Consider the following 18,551-nt stretch of genomic DNA (forward strand, 5'->3'; position numbering starts at 1 on the left):
GGAGAAAGGGAACAACTTTAAAATCAGATGTGTATATTCCAAGTAAGTAAAGCGTGCCATCCAGTTGATTTCGACTCCTGGCGCCCACAGAGCCCTGTGTTTTTATTTTGGTAGAATACAGGAGGGGTTTACCATTGCCTCCTCCCGCGCAGTATGAGATGATGCCTTTCAGCATCTTCCTATATCGCTGCTGCCTGATATAGTACCAGCGGGGATTCGAACCAGCAACCTTCTGCTTGTTAGTCAAGCATTTCCCCGCTGCGCCATTAGGTGGTTATATTCCAGGTACATTTATATATTCCAGGTACATTTACACTTACAAACGAATGTAAGCAAAACCCCCAATTAAAATACATGTGAAAACACCCTTAATTTCAAATCACACATGTGAGAATGTAAATAAATAAATAAAGTGTTGCCACATGTGAACGCAAGAGCCCTGCTGGATCAGATCAAGGCCCATCTAGTTCAGCATCCTGTTTCCAACAGCGAACAGCCTGCTGCCAGAAGGGTTTGAAGAGAGCACACCTTGTATAACATCTGTTCTGCAAAGCCTGATTAGTTATCATCATGGCTGAAAGAGAAGGAGCTTCTTCATGGGAAGTTATTGAGTTTAGCTCTTGCCCCATCGTACATTCGAGGACCACATAAGCATCACACCAACAGAAAGCAGGATTCTGCTTTCTGACCCTTTCAAGTGGATAAACTACAGGCACTAGGACCTGGAAGAGGGCGTATAAAAGAAAAGGAAAAAAAGAAAGCCCTTTCTGCTTTTTTGCTGCCCGAACATGCTTTTAAATAGTTTATAGAGGTGTGTGGTGCAAAGGCTAAAAAGAAAAATCTCCAGATCTATTGTAATCAACTCCCTTCTTTTTAGATTGAGCGGATCTCACAAGCAGAAGTTGGAGGCTCCTAGGGTCTTTGGATCTGTTTTGCAGCCCAGATACAGGCCGCATTTTTACACGTCTACAGAATTTCTGCGGATGAGTTGGAAGCCTCCAGGCCTCTTTTTTAAGGAAAGCGCCTCCTCTGCTCCCCCCGCCTCCCTTTGGCCTCCTGCAGCCCGCGACTGTGAACTGCAGCTGGTCTCTTCCTTTTCCCCAGTCAGAGCCGTCGGAGAACATCATGAGTTTGCTCTGCCTCGTCTTTGCCTTGAGCCTTTTAGGGGTCCGCGGCTTGGGCGACCCCGGCCCTTTAGAGGACGTCGTCATTGACAGATATTACATCCCCAAAGTGTGCTTGCGAGAAGTCCAGATGGGCGATTTCGTCCGCTACCATTACAACGGGACCTTTCAAGACGGCACCAAGTTTGACTCCAGGTACCCACTCCCCCCCCCCCCGCCCCAATAAAACAAAACAAATCTACTGTGCCGTTCCAGAACCAGTGATGAAAGGACAAGGCGGCAGCATTTAAAAGCTGCCCTTTTGTCCTGATGGGGGTGGGTGGGTGACACCCACGAGCAATTTTATAGCCCCTGGTAGTGGCCCGGCTCGATTGAAATAAAAGAAAGTAACAATGTTGCCAACGGTTACGCTCCTAAGGAGGAGATAATTGTTTTCCAAAGTTGAGAGGGACCGATGCATGCCGCCCCTCTCCAAAGTCCCATCTGGGGTTGTACGTGTCTAAGAGCCTTGATGTTGGTTGCTTTTCTTTTAGAACCTGGCCGACTGTGAAGGAGGTCAGGTTTTCTGGCAAAATAGGCTTTCTGATTAGGGACTGTGGTCTGAAGATCAGATTGCCTTTGGAAAGAATAGACGTTGATTCTAACTATTGGAATGTTTGAAAAAGCATTCCTTTTGCAGCGGCAACTTTCCTGATAGAGAGAGAAGCCCAGTTTTTAAAAAATAAGCCATCCCACCTTCCTTTGCAAGCACCTTTGCTTGCCTCTGTTAGGTGTCTCTCTTATCTGCCTCTTTGGGCCTGGGGGGAGAAATGTGGCACTGCCGATGGCTCGTGTAACCTGTGATGCTGTTCTGTACTGCAGTTGTGTTGCAAAGGCTGGCCTCTGGTGGAATAGAGCTGGCATGATGCAGGGTTGACTTTGCATGTGGAGCGAAGGGATCCGTCCCAAAGGGAAAGAGGTTAGGCCCAAGTAGCCAGAAATTATGTGGTGGTGATGTCTAAGAATACCCTGCAGCAGGACTGGGCGAGCAGAAAGGCAGCAAAAGTTTGTGCAATCCAGGAAAAATCTAAATGTACAAAGGTTTAATACATTTAAAATTAAAGTTAAATGGTGCTAATAAAATAAAATAGAATTTGAATTACAGCATTTAAAAAGTGCCAAGGGCTTGTCGGTCTTTCCAGTGCCTTGGCTTTAATTGGCCAGAACACTGAAAGCAGGATTATTTCTTACTGAATAGAAAAGAAAATTTATGGGCACAACAATAATATCTAGTCTAGCATTTTCATTTGGAAAGGAAGAAGAAGAAAAGGCTGGATTTTCAAGGAAAGGAGGTTTTCATATATAGGCACTAGGCAGGGTTTTCTATAGGCCCTGTAGGCCGCTCCCTCCTAGCACTGAGCAAGGCAATTCAGCCCCTTGCCTAAGCAGAAGTGCTTAACTCAGTTTCATCCCATTGGCGTAGATGGGTTTAATATTGTTGTGTAGTGGGAGCCTAAGCATATTTACTCAGAAATAAATCCCACTGAATTAAATGGGACTTCCAGGTAAATGTGTATAGAATTGTAGCCTCAAAGTCCAAGTAAATAATTTGATTTAACCAGTTTGTGAGGGAAAGTAACTACTAGAAATGCTTTGGGAACAATGAGATTAAAATAAAGCAACTACAACAACAACAACAATGTATTAATTAATAAGGATGATGTCATTAAAGATGACAACAAATCTTTGGATTGCACTATGCATTATATGTCACCCACTCCTCACAACAATTGGTTCTCCAAGGCACTAATTTTTATTTTATTTATTTATTTTACACTTTATATCCCACTCTAACTCCAAGGAGCCTAGAGCGGTATACTGCATACTTTGATTTCTCCTCACAACAACCCTGTGAAGTAGGTTAGGCTGAGAGAGAAGTGACTGGCCCAGAGTCACCCGACAAGTATCATGGCTGAATGGGTATTTGAACTCGGTTCTCCCCGGTCCTAGTCAAGCACTCTAACCACTACACCATGCTGGCTAAGAGCTGTGAGAACTGGATTAGACCAAGTGCCCTCTCACCTAGCATTCTGCTTCCAGTAGTGGCCAGCTGGATGGCTCTGGAAAGCTCAGGAGTAGGGAATGACAGAGATATCCCATTCTTTGTTACTTTTTCTTTTTCCAGTATAGGCATTGTGATGGCAACTGGCTGGCTATTCCTTTTGTTAGGCAGATAACTAGTTAATATAGCCCAGGATGCCTGGGTGAAGCTTCCTCAATTCAAGTGAATGGCTGGGACATATACAGAGATCTCTTTCAGTGTTATCCATCAGAGTTTGGAGGACATGACCCCCACAAACTAAGAAATAAAGTAGGGGTAGGAGTGTGTGTATATGAGAGAGAGAGAGAGAGAGAGAGAGAAGGAGGGAGGAAGAGAGAGGGAGAGAGAGAGAGTTTGTGTGTGTTTTGAAGAAACAGGTAGAGAGACAGCTGAGGGCTAGACAGAGTACTTTGTGAAATGCAGGACTTCTCTCTGGGAATCTATGTGAGGTACCAGATGTGCTTCCTGGAAAGAGTGAACATGGTACTTGACTCCATCTATGCTTCATTTGTATATTTATAAATAAAGCAAAGATTACAAAAGTGCCATAAACATCTTGTGTCTTCTCTTCCAAAATAAACTAAACCAAATTACTGCTGTCCCTGGAACTGCATGCCACTTGGGGAAAGAAAAGGATGTGCAATATTATACTGCTCTTGGACCCAGAAGCTCCATTTAGCTATCATGATTAGTAGCTCTTGCATTGATGGATTCAAACAAGGCCCATAAAGTGCATGTAATAAGAAAAGGATGCTTAAAGTTAATTTTGAAAAAGGTAGAGAGACCACCTGTAGCCTAGAAAGATCTTCCTGAAAGGATATTTTGGATCTGACCTTATGAAGAAGTGAGAAAGCTTTGTTGAAAAATTGTTATATGTTAACTAGGCTGAAAATGGGTAAGGCACGTTCTTTCCCAGGACCTGGGTACTATATCATCTCTTGCTGCAACAGCAATACATCTTTGCATAATTTAACTTGCACATCACAGGTATTTTTTATTTAATCTTTAAAAAATTATCAAAGCATGCCATAATTTGCTTCAAGTATCAGACTTCATTGTGCTTATAGCATGGTTTGGCTCTTACCCTACATAGTAATCCTAGCGATATGTAGAAGGGAAAAAGACTGCAAATTGCAATAGGCTGTGGAAGGAGAGGGCGTCCACCATAATGGAATCTCCTGTTCTGGCTGTAGACGTGTCAAATGGAGAAGGCTGCAGCTGTTTATATATTGGAAAGGAGGACTGAAGAAGATGACTTAAAAGGCTAGATTTTGCTAACTGGAATGATGGCTTTTATTCCCTCCCAAAATTTGCATTCTAGGCAGCAATCCTGTACCCCCCAAAAAGCAAAGAAAGACTTCTGCCTGGATTCAATTTCCAGGAGATTCAGAGAGAGAATCAGTTATGATTTAAACCTTGGAGTCAGCTTTGGGCAAGCCATGCGGGCTGATGCTGCCTTTTCAGGCATCCGGGAATATTTAGAATGCGAGACCAGACCACTCCACTCCTCCCTTTCCAGCTCAAAGGAAGTCAGAGATCATGTTTCATTTGCTCCTTTTCCTGCTAACAGGAGTGTGGTTCCCCGTTCTTAAGCAGCAAAGGTTTACAAAATCGCTTCTTTGTTAAACCTTAAACCAAACATACATGCGGTATATGTTCCTAGCTAGCCCAGCCTTCCTTCAGCACACAACTTTGTGCCTAAAATGTTGTAGGCTACAAAGATGAAAGAAGAGAACAACACAGGCCCTGCCCTCAGGCTTACACTCTAATAGAGAGGATGCAAATGGAAAAGAGATTAGGAGGGAAGAAGAATTTTTTTTTTCATTAAAAAAATTCAAGAACCAGTCCTTAATGTTATAGAAAATAACATTATTTTCTATAACATTATATCTATAACATTCTATATTCTTTATATTATCTCTATAACATAGAGATAATAAGCATTATATCTATAACATTCTATAACATTCCATCTGGTGGGCCACTGTGCGAAACAGGATGCTGGACTAGATGGACCTTGGGCCTGATCCAGCAGAGCTGTTCTTATGTCACATGATTGCTTTCATAATGACCAGGTGGAATGGAATGGCCACTGAGGAGAAGGTTCTGGGAGGGGAGGAACCAAATGACAGCCAGTCCCTAGCAGGCCGATGGAGTGGGCTTTGCTGTTATACCTTTGATGGCGCTGATAATGGTTTCCTTCCTCTCCAGCTATGACCGAGGCGCCACAGTGGCCGGTGTGGCAGGTGTGGGACGGCTCATCACTGGCATGGACAGAGGTCTTCAGGGCATGTGTGTGAATGAGCGAAGGCATCTGATTGTGCCGCCTCATCTTGGCTATGGCAGCATTGGTGTTGGTGAGTGGCACCGAGTTTCAATAACTAAGCATCTGGTGTTGACCAGGGAGGTGAGTTAAGGAGAGCAGAACAGTGCTTACAGTCCTAAACTGAGTAGTAGTTCACCCCACCCACACTCTGCCAGACATACACCCACATTTGTCTCCCTAAATGTCCTCACTCTCGGGCCCAAATTCATCAGTTTTACATTGCATGGCTTTCCCATCCATACCCTTTTCATCCTCTGGTTCTTCTTTTCTGCATTTCTCATATTAGCATAGTACCAATGGAGGAGGGTAGTGGTTGTTGGTGAATCACTGCATTGCTCTCCCTGGTTTCCACTATAGTTTGTCTCATTTTCAACCCCAAAGCCGGTCTGATTCCCCCGGACACCACCCTCTATTTTGATGTCATCTTGCTTGACATTTGGAACAAGGAAGACAAGCTGCAGATCACCACCCTGTACAAACCACAACGTTGCAACCGCACAGTAGAGAATTCAGATTTTGTGCGTTACCACTACAATGGCACGCTTCTGGACGGCACCCCCTTTGACTCCAGGTAAAAAGTGAGAAAGAGGTGGTCATGGTGGACAATTTTGGATCTGAGGTTTAGAAAGGAGGGCATATAGACAAAAAATCTTAATATGGTAATGTGTCATCCCCTCAAATTCAACTCATTCACATTGCATGGTCCTATTCGACATTTTCCTACCATTTTCTCTGGTCTGCCACTATATATAGCTGTTCTACAGCCTGGATGACAGCAGAACGAATGAGCTGATAGAGTTCTGAGAGGATAGAATGGATTGTACCACTTCAGAATATGTGTAGGGAGGCGGGTGGAATACTCTTCTGGAAAAGTAACATTGCAAAAAGCAGGCTGGGATGGAAAATTTCTTCTATTTTTTTCACTTGTAGGGAATGTCTTAAGATGGTTTGCATTCAGAATTTGTGTCCCCCATTAGTGTTCCCTCTAACAGGGATTCTTAGATGTTGTGTACTACAACTCCCAGAATCCCTAGCTGCAATGGCTTTTGCTTGGGGATTATGGGGGTTGTAGTCAACAACATCTGAGAATCCCTGTTAGAGGGAACACTGCCGCCCCACCACCCCGGTAGTCTGAAGTGGTAAAGTCTATTCTACCACTTCAGTATTCTGGTGTTCTGGCTGAGCTGCTGGAAAGTGCTCTTTGCTATTGAGACCACTTGAACCTCCAGAGATAGGGCCCAAACGATGAACCTAGTCCTTTGGGCGATTCTGGCTCATCACACAGTTTTAGCATGTAATTCCAGTCCTGATTGAAGGCAACCAAGGGATGTCAGTCAGTCTTCATTACAGTCTTTGACCAATAATACAACATCTAAAACAATATAAAATTTTAAACATAGCCATATTAGTAACATAACTGTACACTGGATCTGACCATTAGCGAGCAGAGTGCGATGAACTCGTATTGCAGAACAACAGAATTTTACAACTGTGTGTGTGATAAGACAAATTAGCATCTATTAGCAAATATTTGATGTAGAATTCGTCCAATCAACCTGGCAGATTATGTAAAAGAGGGTCAATTAACCTTCACCTCTATAAAAGACACACCGCAGGAGCACATGTGCAACTGACTCAATCTCATCAGAGTTACAGGGGCAATATCTCTGCTTAATTGGAATTCTACTATATCTACCAGCCAAAAGTTCCGAAGGGAGGGCATTCATATGGGCCCTCGAGAAGGCCCATCTATGTTTAGGGAAAGTAAGGAGGAATAGATAATCTGTTGGGCGAGTTCTCATCTCACCACTGAGCAGGTGGAATGACCTAGATCTCCTTGACAGATCTTTCTGAACCAAGGGATGTTAGGTTTAGGTTAAGTTATGGCTCACTGAAGGGAGAAAAAATTAACCCTCTCTGAATGGATGTTTGGGTTGGGAGTAGGCTTGACTTTCTAATTATACACTCCCTCTCCCAGCACTGTCCCCCCAACCGAATGTGAGGGAGCTCTGGCTGCTTCAAACCAAAACAAAAAGGGACAGATCTATTCATGGATTTTCTACCATCATGTCTTTGACCGTTAACTGGACTTGACACTCTCCTTTCTTTGGCCTTGACTTATACTATTAACAGATAAAAAGGGTGTTTGTGCAGGGGGTAGCTGGAGACCATTTTCCCTACTTCCTGCTTGTTTTTTCAAAACTAAAAGTGACAAATTAGAGCTATTCTTCCAAAGTACAGTATGGCAAAATGGGGTGTAGGATTAAAGCCTTTGTCTCAGAGCAGCTTATGCGAGGGAACAAAAATGATGAATCATCCCTGGCGAGCTGGCTGGCTAGGCTTCTCCTCAAACTAATCTATATTTCTGGTAGAATTAAAATGCTGCCACCACCACCCCTCTTATTGACATTGCTTGAACCTCCCTGGGCTCTAGGTGGAATCCCAGGGGGGGAAATACAAAACCCTTCCATGTATAGGCTTACACGTGATGAGAAAACCAATAGCTGCTGAGCGCTTGAGGAAGCTTTTGCACCAGAGAAATCCCCTTTCCGCCTTCCTTTTTTTCTTGAGTTTAAAACCAACTCTGAGAGGCTTGTAAAAAAGAAAAGAACAGTTTTATTCCATTACTACAGACTGCTTCCATCTGAGGCTTTTAGGTTTTAAATACACTCAAAAATACTTAATAGGTTACAAAAATAGATTGTCTTAGGCTTCAGTTTAGGTTTCATTTAGGTACACTTAGATGTTTATAGAGTCTTTTGCAATGCCCTAGTTGGGTTGAGTGTAGGTTGGTGTTCCTTCCTTTAATTACTTTGCAGGTAAACTATAATAGAACAGTATCGGGAATATGCAAAGCATGCACACAAAGAAATATAAGTTTCTAATGAAAAATCTGACTAATGGACTGTTCCCTAAATTAATTTTCACAAAGCCAAAGCTCAGGTTTCCTTTCTGTGAACTCACCAAACTCCTGTTGAGAATCAAGCCCCTGCAGTTCTATCTTCCAAAAGCTGCAGTCATCCTGTTGCAGCAAACCCCATTGCCACATGTCGCCTTGTTCCTCCAGCACAGAACTTCCTTTCTTGTTCCCAGAATTCCCAGCAACTGGTCTCTAGGTCCCACCCACCTGGTGTACTGATTGGCTGGCTTGGAGTTCACCAGCCTGTCAGTCGAAACAAGGGTTCACTCTCTATTGGGAGGGGAGGCTGTTCACTACATGGGGCCAAACAGCTGTTCAGCAGCAAGAGCAAAAAAAGTGGTCTGGTGTGGTAGATCCAGTTGCTATTGATCAAGAACCAAACTATAGATTTATTTATTTTTTAATTTTATTTCCAACATGGTTTGAGCACGGAGACCAGTCTGGAAGGCTCATTCATTCATTCATAAATGACATTAAAATATAGCTGCTAATAGCATAATATGATCAAATATTAATGCTAATAGTTTCTATCACCTGGGAATGATTATTTATTGCCACAAGCAGCCAAATGAGTAGTATTTAGAACCTGCTGTGTTAGAGAAATGTACTACCAGAGTCTTATTCTTACACTGAAGTGTTTCCTTACCTGATGTCTCTTTCATTTCCCCCACTTTCACTTGCTCTGCAGCTATGGCAAAGGCAATACTTATGACACCTATGTGGGTTCAGGCTGGCTGATCAAAGGCATGGACCAGGGCCTGTTAGGCATGTGTGCTGGAGAGAAGCGGACAATAGTTATCCCCCCATTCCTGGCCTACGGAGAGAAAGGCTATGGTAAGCTGGAAAGGAAGCTCCTAGATCTGCAGTTGGAGTGAGCTGATTTGCACTGTGAGGTGAACTGAACAATCCTGGGGACAGCAGATGCAATCCTAATTTTCTCCTATGCAGAAATAAATGCATAGGAGGAAATTAGGATTGCATCTGCTGTCCCCATGTGCCTCTGTGGTGCTCCTTGCACAAGAGCCTATGTGTATTTATCTATTTATTATATTTATTATTTATTTATTGTATTTTTATACTGCCCCATCTGTTAGCTCTGAGAGGCTTACAATAAATAAAACAAAGTGAATGTCCACGCACAGGCTTCTGTGCAAACAGCATCTTGAATACTTGGAGTTGGGGGCAGGCCAGGAGATTCTAATCCGATTCCTCCCACACATGAACATTCATTTCTACACTAAATTGACTTCTGCAAAGGGCTGTGCACTGGTGATTAACAGATCAAAAAGAACCATCCTTGTGGGCTGAAATCAGCTACACTCATGTCTTGCAAATGCTCATTTGTCACAAACAGCAGACTATATTAAATCAGAGAAATCAGCACATTTTGTTATATTTTTCCAGAATGTCCAACCAAATTTTCAAAATAAAGGAATGAAACTTTGAATGCTGATTAATTGACCCCCTCCCCAATGTAGCAGAGTTTAAACTGTTCTCCACCCTCCATGTGGCTATCTGTGAGGTATATGTTAGCATGAACTGAATCAGTTCTTCCTTTCCTCTTTCAGGTACTGTCATCCCCCCTCAAGCCTCACTGGTTTTTGATGTTCTTCTGGTGGATCTGCACAACCCAAAAGATGGCATTTCCCTGGAGCATTTGGAAGTGCCCGAGTCATGTAAGCGCAAGGCTGTGACTGGAGATTTTGTGCGATACCATTATAATGGCACCCTGATGGACGGAACCCTCTTTGATTCCAGGTAACAGGCAGAGAAGGGTTGGTGGGGCCTGGTAGCAAATCTAGGAAATACATATTCTGATAAGAATACAACATGAGCAATAAACTATCCAGAAAGTTAATGGATCTCACTCAGGGAGGGTTTTGTACAAAAGGGGTTGACATGCATCTGTTGGGGGTATGCTACTTTGGCTCTACCTTAACCATACAGGTAGACTAAGTACCTACCTGGCGCAACATAAATGAGAGGGCCTCTGCCACACTGGAAGCAGTGAATGAAGCTAGGCTCATTTACCATTTTTGGCATGGGCAGAGCCCCATGCCAGCTTACAGTCTCTGACCCTTCTATGACATCACGGGAGGGTTTCTAGAATTCACCGTTTATACAGTAATCCAATCCAATTTATTGTATATGACTATAAGCCTTTACAATATACCTCCTTGGTACCAAACATCTGCACTGACTAAGACAGCTATATCATTGTACCCCACAATAGGCTTCTGACCACCTCAAAATGGCACTGTTGTGTTGCACAACAGAGGTGGGACTTGCTTCCCAGAAATTGGCAGGTTTATAGGAAAATATAGTAATTTTACACAAATAATGCATAAGTGTGAGGCAATGGACTTAACCCACTCCCAGTTATCATATTCCAGAAGACCCTATCCACTTTCTTCCTCTTAAACATCAAGTGGTGAGCTCTTAGTTTTCTTTGCACATCCAAGTCATAGATAATGAAGGAATTCACCCAGACAGAATAGGGATAAGATGGAACAGGACAAGGACAATGATTATCAAACGACAGAAGCAAATAGGGAAAACAAGGTGGAAACTCCAGTTGAGATGCAGCAAGCAAAAGATGTTTATGCCATAGGTAGTTGAATGTGATCTGGGAAGTTTTTGTAGGGATATAAAGTTGTCACATGTTCACCTCCTAGCCAATTGGAAATTGCAGAAATCAAGTGCAAGTATCGCGTCCTTTCCTTTCATCTGTTTAGCCAGAGTGGATGTGTCTGGCCGAGTTCATCCCCAGTTTGAGAAATCTAAAACAAACATTCAAATTCTACTGCAGGGCCAATTCCTGAAAATAGTCCCCCCCCCATTTCTCTTTCTCCAATTGCAGTTATTCACGGAATCACACTTATGACACATATATTGGAAAAGGCTATATTATTCCAGGAATGGACCAAGGACTACAGGGGGCTTGCATTGGTGAAAAGAGAAGAATCATCATCCCACCCCACTTGGCTTATGGAGAAAATGGAGCAGGTAGGTGAGGACAAGCAGGCTATGGGGCAGACCTTGCTTGTCACAAATATGGAACAGTTTAAAGGCTTGTATCCCTAAGCCAGCCCAGTTTTGTAATCGTTTGTTTGTTTCAATGGCTATAGAAAATTATGAACAACACTGTTGCCTTTTTAGTATACCAAGTACTATAGAATCTCTCACTTGTAGTCTGATAAGGACGTCTGTTGCTTATTGGTGAAAGGGCTTGAGGCTATTTAACCTATAACAAGGTATAACTCAAAAGCCCTTGGTATAAATATCAATCAGGCACTCTTTCATTTATCCAGAGATTGCCCATGAACCTTAAAAGTATAGAATCCCAATTCTCTCAAATTCTCTCAAAGCAGCTGTGTGGCCCAAAGTTTGCAAGGCTCTCTGTGACATCAGAGGCAGGTGCCTCTTTTGTTCTGTATAGTGCTATTGATTTCTCTATTCTCATCTTCCCACCCTGTCTTTTGGCTTTCCCTCTATGGATTAGTGGAGTCAATGGGAAAGGGAGACTAAACGTGCCCAGGCAGCCCAATAGTTTCCTGGGGCGCCGCTGTTCAGAGTTAGCTGCTGTATGTCACGGCTCCTCCGACATGGCCGCTTGCACCCCGAGCAGTGAGAGAGGCCTCTCTCTCAGAAGACTCTGCTGCCTCTGCCTGCTGGGAAGCGTGCCTGCCCCTTCCGAAGCATGGCCCAGGAAGCCAAAGGAGACTAGATCTTCCCCATCAGCTTCCTGAGCCCAAACATCCCCACAGGTGCAGGCCTTCAACCCTGCTGTGCTCATTGAGGAGAATCCCGCCAAGCTGATCAACAACACCGGAGACCTTCCGGAGGGCCAAGGGCATGAATTTGGGCTTCTGGGGACTATACACAGGCCTCCTAGGGAGCTGCATGAACTTGATGCACAGTTTTCGGGCGACTGGGTGAGTAACGAAGACCCCAGGCGCCTTGATAATAATGGTGGTCTCTCTCCTGGGGAAGAAGAGGGGGAAATCCCAGCTCATGTCCAGACTTGGCTCAGGAAATTCGTAGCAGGGGAGATTAAAAAATGGCTTCAGGATCAGAAGGCTTCTTGCTTGAAGTCTTTATTTGTATTAATAACACATATAACAACTGAAAAAGATAACATATTAATTAAAAGCAAGGGCTTTGCAAGCTCCAAGCATGTTAAAAGAACTTGGCAAGCTCAGAAGGGCAAGCTGATAGAAGAAAGGAAGCTGGTAGTGCAGGAAGTTCAATGAAATGCATGGTATGCTATATTTTGCAAGTCCTCATCTTGTCTGATTTACCCAGGCTTTTAAGGACCACTGGTTTTCAGATTGTGTGCCAGGGAGCCACGTAGTTCTTTGGAAGCTTATCAAGGGTTTCTCAAGGAGATCAGTGATGACAGACAAGTGTCCCTGCAGGGCTGTTTGCCCACCATGGTTGATCTTCCCCTGCAACACACAGCCACAATGAGGCACTACAGACCTAGGTGATGCTCTGCATCTACTGTGCCCAAGAATATGTCCCAGCATCCTCTGCAACATGCAAGGGTTCTGTGGCAGCCATACTGTGGTTCCTCAACAGATAGGTCAATGTGGAAAGGATTCTTGGAAGGTAGATCATTTGAAAATCATTGGATCAGACAAGCAAGCAAAGAGAAACAGAATGCGTTGAAGGGCAATGGTACTCCAGCTGCGACATGGCAAGAGATCCCAGAGCCTGTCTTCTCAGATTTCATGCTGCTGGTTGGAGGCAAAAAATGTACTTTTGTCGCTGTAATCACTCACAAGCACTCTCTTTACTTCTCATCCTCCAGGGGACAAGATCCCTCCCTCATCTGTTCTCATCTTTGATGTCCATATCATTGATTTCCACAACCCCACAGACTTCGTAGAGATAGAGACTACATACAGGCCTGCGGACTGTAACATCACCACCCAGGACAGGGACTTTGTTCGCTACCATTACAACTGTTCCCTCCTGGATGGCACCAAGCTTTTCTCTTCGTGAGTTCCTTCATGAGAGCTTAATTTATGTAAATAGTCACACCAAATTATCACAAAGTACCCAATACAATCCCCCCAAATGGAATCATCCAACAAATACATAATCAAATTATAGTTTTGAAATATTCTGCATATAACAAATACACAAGTCCAATATTAAAGTTTTTAGTATCAGAGGTGTTAATCCTTTAAAAAAATAATAATCACAATATAAAAATTAAAAGTGATCATCCAGCATTATAAAATGCTCTTAAATGCCTTGTTAAGAAGTAAAGCCATGTACTGATTCCTAAAACTAAGGCAGGCTTCTTCAGATAAATCTGTAATCTTGGGCTCTCAACTCCTTGCTAGCATAGCATAATCTTTATTTTGGTCTTCGACTGGCATATAGACAAAAACGGTTCAAACAATCTACTCCTACAAAACAATAAAAAGTCTCTATAAAATTACTTAGTATAGGTACAAGGTTCTTTATTTGCGACCCAAGGTCAGCATAACATAACATAAACAAAACATCTCATAACACAGAAAGATACAATTGGAAAAAAGAGATATGTATATATAGATAAATATCCACGAATAAATAATCAGTAAAATGTTATTACTTAGTATAATAAGTAATAAAATTACTTAGTATAATAAGTAGAAGGAGCTAGAAATTAAATCTATGAACATAAAACTATATATAAAAGTTAGTCAACACTAATAACAGAATGACACTGAGTATAATGGTAGCAAGATAACAAAATTATGCAATGAATACAGAGTGGTGTTAAACCTCATACCATATTGTATTCTATACTATGTATGGCAGCAATATATTCAGCGAGTAAAGGCAGCATGCATATAGGCTTTAGAATATTTAGTTCTTAATGAGCTCTAAATGAATTTTGCTAGCTATAAGGCAGAATTTAACCACATTATAGGATCTAGAGTAAATTTGATCTGCCAAGAGAAAATTTAGGTAAAAGGAATCAGTACAGCCTGGATATGAGCTAATATCTGAAGAGATGACATTATGCAGAATGTCATGGTAATAGTGACAGTACAAGAGTACATGAGCAGTCATTTCAGTCTCACCAGAGCTACAGGAGCATATATGTTCTCCATGTAGAATTATTTGATATCTCCCTTCCGTCACAGCTGTGCACAAGGCATTGCATCAGGCCAATGTCAGGGCTCTGCTGTACTTTGGGACTGTTAGCTGGTTTAAATAGTTGGCAGGGGTAAAGCTCAGAATTTGATTGCCCCAAAAGACACCAACCGAATCATAAATTCTTTCCCTTATTTTGAGTCTGGTGTTTTCATAACCCAGGGTTAGCAGTGCGGTGGGAGAAAAACCATAATAATATAGCTTTTCCTCCACCCCTTTTTCCCACCTTGAGTGGTATATGTCCTTTAGCACCAATGGAGCTAAACCAATGGGATGGAAAATCATCTTAAACCATAATTCAAAAATAATAATCCAAGCCCTAGCCTTTATTTTGAGCAACTCTGCTTCCAGCTGTAGAACCACCCTAGGAATGCAGCTGGGGACCTGAAATATATTCTTCAGAAAATTAGATTGAACCGCTTCTAATTTAGAGGAATTAGGGTATACGCCCAGCTACACTCCGTACAAGAGCTGTGCACGGACTTTGGCCTCAAAGAGTTTAATAGCCACAGGGATAAAATAGGCACCCCTGGAGTAGTAATAAGATTGAATTGCCTGTGTGCTCTTCTTAGCATCCTAACATATTCTCTGTGTGCAGATCTGCAGCCAGAGGCCTAAAATAGCTTGCTATGTCAATGTAGCACTTTGGCCTTCTCTCTGAATAGGTTAAGCAAAATAAATTAGCATACATCTGCTTACTCTGCATAATTTATTTTGCTTCTTCTATTCATGTGTTAAGACCAAGCACTAACATGGGGCACTGGCATAGTGGGACTGTCTCTATTTCCATAATTTATAAATGTTGCAGAAACTGTTTTTCTTAAAGCAGAAATTCCGGACTACATACCCTGGGAGAGTCAAATGGGGCCAAAGCACACAGAGATTCTGATATTCCTGCTTAGCATTTGCAAGAGGGCTTCATTTATCTTTGTTTCCCATTGACAGCCACGACTACGAACATCCTCAAGAAACCACTCTGGGTACCAACAAGATTATTGAAGGTCTAAATAGCGGCCTGCTCAACATGTGTATGGGAGAGAAGCGGATCGTCGTCATCCCTCCACACTTGGGGCATGGAGAAAGTGGTGGTAAGGCATATGCAATGAACCAGGGTGGGTCCTTCATCAAGCACCTGTTGCGAACTATCAGTTCAGATCACATTGGGCCCGCAGAAGAGACTGATAGCGAGTGCATCTTGAAAATCTCAGATTTCAGCTTAAAAAAGAAATAACTGTCTGGCCACAAAAGTTGCAAAATTATGGTTGAAAGTTTGTGTCTGTGCATGCCTGGTGACATCCCAGAAACAACTCTGGAGTAAAACAGAGGACAGGAGTTTTCATGCAACCTCTTTGCTCTTCCCCATCGCTAGTACAAGCAGAATAAATGATGCAAAACAAGATGTACCAAGGTTATACAAATTAGGCTGATAGGCATATAATTTAGATTGTTTAATTTGTGTGTGTGTATATATATTAGCTCAGTGCATATACAACCTTATCTGTCCATCTTCTTTCTTAGGAATGGTAAGTAGCCTATATTTATAGTAGTTACACCCTCTGATGTCACTTCCTATCAAGGAGAGACCACGTCGTATCAGAGGAATGCTTTTGATTTTGAGTCACTGGTACCTCGCCCATGTCCGTATGGATGCCCAGTGGTTGGGTCTAATCGCCTTGTTGATCTATACATTTGTTTTTGCAGCCCGGGGTGTACCTGGCAGTGCTGTTCTCCGCTTTGAGATAGAGCTTTTACACCTGGAAGCTGGTGTTCCAGAAGGATATCTGTTCATCTGGCATGAGGAGTCACCAGAAAATCTATTTGAAGCCATGGATCTCAACAAGGACAATGAAGTCCCACCTGATGAGGTGTGACTATGCTAAAAGCCTGCTCAATTTTCGGCTTTATAGGAAGGTTCCTTGTGACTTCAGGGTGCTAGAAGCCCAGTAGAGAGGAAGAGGGAGAGTCCATCCACTTCCCACCCAGTGCTGCCTGGAGTGAGAGACCAGGAGGGTGCTGGGGTTCCTTCTGGTGTTGCCTGCCTGATTTTGCTTCCCCTTTGGGGCTGCAGCCTCAGATTAACATCTGTGGGAAGTGTGGGCAGGATTGGGACCAGTCCCTGAGTGACTCAGCTGTTCCTCAGGTCACCTGCTCAGTTTTGGGCTTTATAGGAAGGCTCCTTGTGGTGGTGGGGTCGCCACCAAAGGGGGTCACCCTTTGGGGGGAGCCACTTTGCGGGAGGGCAAGGGCTAGAGGGCTTCTGTTTAATCAGTTTTAAGCTGTTTTGGACTTGGGTTGAAGTTGCTGTAATGGGTTCGTCTGGAGATGGGGGACAGGGGCCACCTTCATTGACTATGGGGCAGCTATCCCGGTGGTGGTGGTGGTGGTGGTGGTGGTGGTGGTAGTGGTGGTGGGGAATAGAAGTAGTAACATTGGCAGGTCAGCAGGCCGTTCCAGGGGAAGGGTAGTTAGAAATAATAGGGGCAAGGGGCCTATTAGACTGGTCCACCCGAAGAGGTTATTGGATCCAGTAAGATTTCAAGAAGCCTTGGAGAGATTCAGTGTTGGCATTGTCGGTGATCCTGTTGATGTCCTGGTTGAGAATTGGAACAAGTTGCTCACCAGGGCAGTAGACACGATTGCTCCCAAACGTCCCCTCCGACCCACTTCAAAATTGGCCCCTTGGTATACGGAAGATCTACGCAGGCTGAAGCGGCAAGGTAGGCAACTGGAGCGCAAGTGGAGAAAGACTTGACTCGAATCCGACAGATTGCAGCACAGAGCACATTTGAAGATCTATGCTCAGGCAGTATGTGCAGCAAAGAGGTGGTTCTTTTCTGCCCATATTGCCTCTGCAAGTTCACGTCCAGCGGAGTTTTCAGGGTTGTGAGGGGACTATTATCTGCTCCCCCTCCCTTGAACCAGAATTTGGAGTCCTCAGTTACCCACTGTGATGTGTTTAAAGAGTTTTTTGCAGATAAAAACATCATGATTTAATTGCTCTAAGTAAAAACCACTTCCTATTAGTTTGTAGTTGGGAGCATCCAATTCAATGGATATCAGTCAATTTAATTGTATGAGTTTTAGTCTACTGATCAATAAAACTTTCATATGGGCAGGGGCATAGCAAAGTTGGAGTGGGCCCTGGGACAAAAAGTGAAAATAGACCCCTCCCCCACTCCACCACTTTCTTCTTTGTAGAGGTCTGGGGGGGGGAGTGAAAAGTAAGCCATCATCTAGCTGATGGGCACCCCCTTCCTCAGAGGCCCAGGGACATTTGTGGTTGGGTTATAATCTTAGAAGAGGCATTATCTCCTATGAGAGAAATTCAAATAATCAAGAAAATGGGGAAACACTTCTTAAAATGGTGCTTGCGTGCTGTAGTTATTTTAATAAGTATCCATATTAAAATTAATGCCCAAATTAATTTAGGGCACCAATTTAGTCTATTGAAAGTGTTTTAATTAACTACTCCAACTTATGAATAGATTAAATGTTTCAGCCCATCCTATTTCCTGTTTTTGTAGCTATCAGCTGAAATACTTTCCCTATTGCAATAGCCCTGTCCAGACATGATGTTGTACAAATGTACAGATCGGAACACTCACATGTATTTTTATGTAAATGACTGTACCTGCATTCATTTTAAAAGTGAATCTGTGTACAGACCTCTCAAATGCATGCTCCAGGTAGGAAATGTACTGTTGTGTCTGCGTTCAACATAATGTATGAATAACTGGACCTATGTGCAGATTTGTTTCTGTGTACACTAAACACTTGTTGTACTGGTGTTCAACATAATGTCTGAATAGGGCCTATTTCAGGGATGGGGAACCTTGGCACTCCTGCAGATGTTGGCCTACAATTCCCATAATCCCTAGCTATTGAACTCTGTGGCTGGGGATTATGGGAGTTGTAGTCCAAAAACAGCTGGAGTGCCAAGGTTCC

The 18,551-nt window shown here is 43.1% G+C and overlaps 1 protein-coding gene and 1 long non-coding RNA gene across 3 annotated transcripts in view; one reads left to right on the forward strand and one right to left on the reverse strand.

The window, feature by feature from the left end:
- The window catches only part of FKBP10 (FKBP prolyl isomerase 10), a 22,524-nt gene continuing 3,973 nt past the window's right edge, over nucleotides 1-18,551 (forward strand). The window contains exons 1-10 of one of the 2 annotated variants that reach the window (XM_053264026.1): nucleotides 1-42; nucleotides 1,105-1,319; nucleotides 5,416-5,561; nucleotides 5,912-6,101; nucleotides 9,139-9,284; nucleotides 10,019-10,208; nucleotides 11,311-11,456; nucleotides 13,264-13,453; nucleotides 15,552-15,694; nucleotides 16,308-16,471. In XM_053264026.1, the coding sequence (XP_053120001.1) occupies nucleotides 28-42; nucleotides 1,105-1,319; nucleotides 5,416-5,561; nucleotides 5,912-6,101; nucleotides 9,139-9,284; nucleotides 10,019-10,208; nucleotides 11,311-11,456; nucleotides 13,264-13,453; nucleotides 15,552-15,694; nucleotides 16,308-16,471 (1,545 nt within the window). In that variant the 5' untranslated portion in view covers nucleotides 1-27. Of the gene's footprint in view, nucleotides 43-1,104; nucleotides 1,320-2,166; nucleotides 2,197-5,415; nucleotides 5,562-5,911; nucleotides 6,102-9,138; nucleotides 9,285-10,018; nucleotides 10,209-11,310; nucleotides 11,457-13,263; nucleotides 13,454-15,551; nucleotides 15,695-16,307; nucleotides 16,472-18,551 lie in introns of those variants that run through there. The other variant, XM_053264027.1, reaches the window with a different exon arrangement.
- The window catches only part of LOC128330743 (uncharacterized), an 8,265-nt gene continuing 2,245 nt past the window's right edge, over nucleotides 12,532-18,551 (reverse strand). Inside the window, exon 2 of the long non-coding RNA XR_008310234.1 lies at nucleotides 12,532-13,189. This is a non-coding gene — a long non-coding RNA (uncharacterized LOC128330743). The remainder of the gene's footprint in view (nucleotides 13,190-18,551) is intronic.

This window comes from Hemicordylus capensis, chromosome 6 (genome assembly GCF_027244095.1).
Source record: "Hemicordylus capensis ecotype Gifberg chromosome 6, rHemCap1.1.pri, whole genome shotgun sequence".
In the NCBI taxonomy this organism is placed as follows: domain Eukaryota; kingdom Metazoa; phylum Chordata; class Lepidosauria; order Squamata; family Cordylidae; genus Hemicordylus; species Hemicordylus capensis.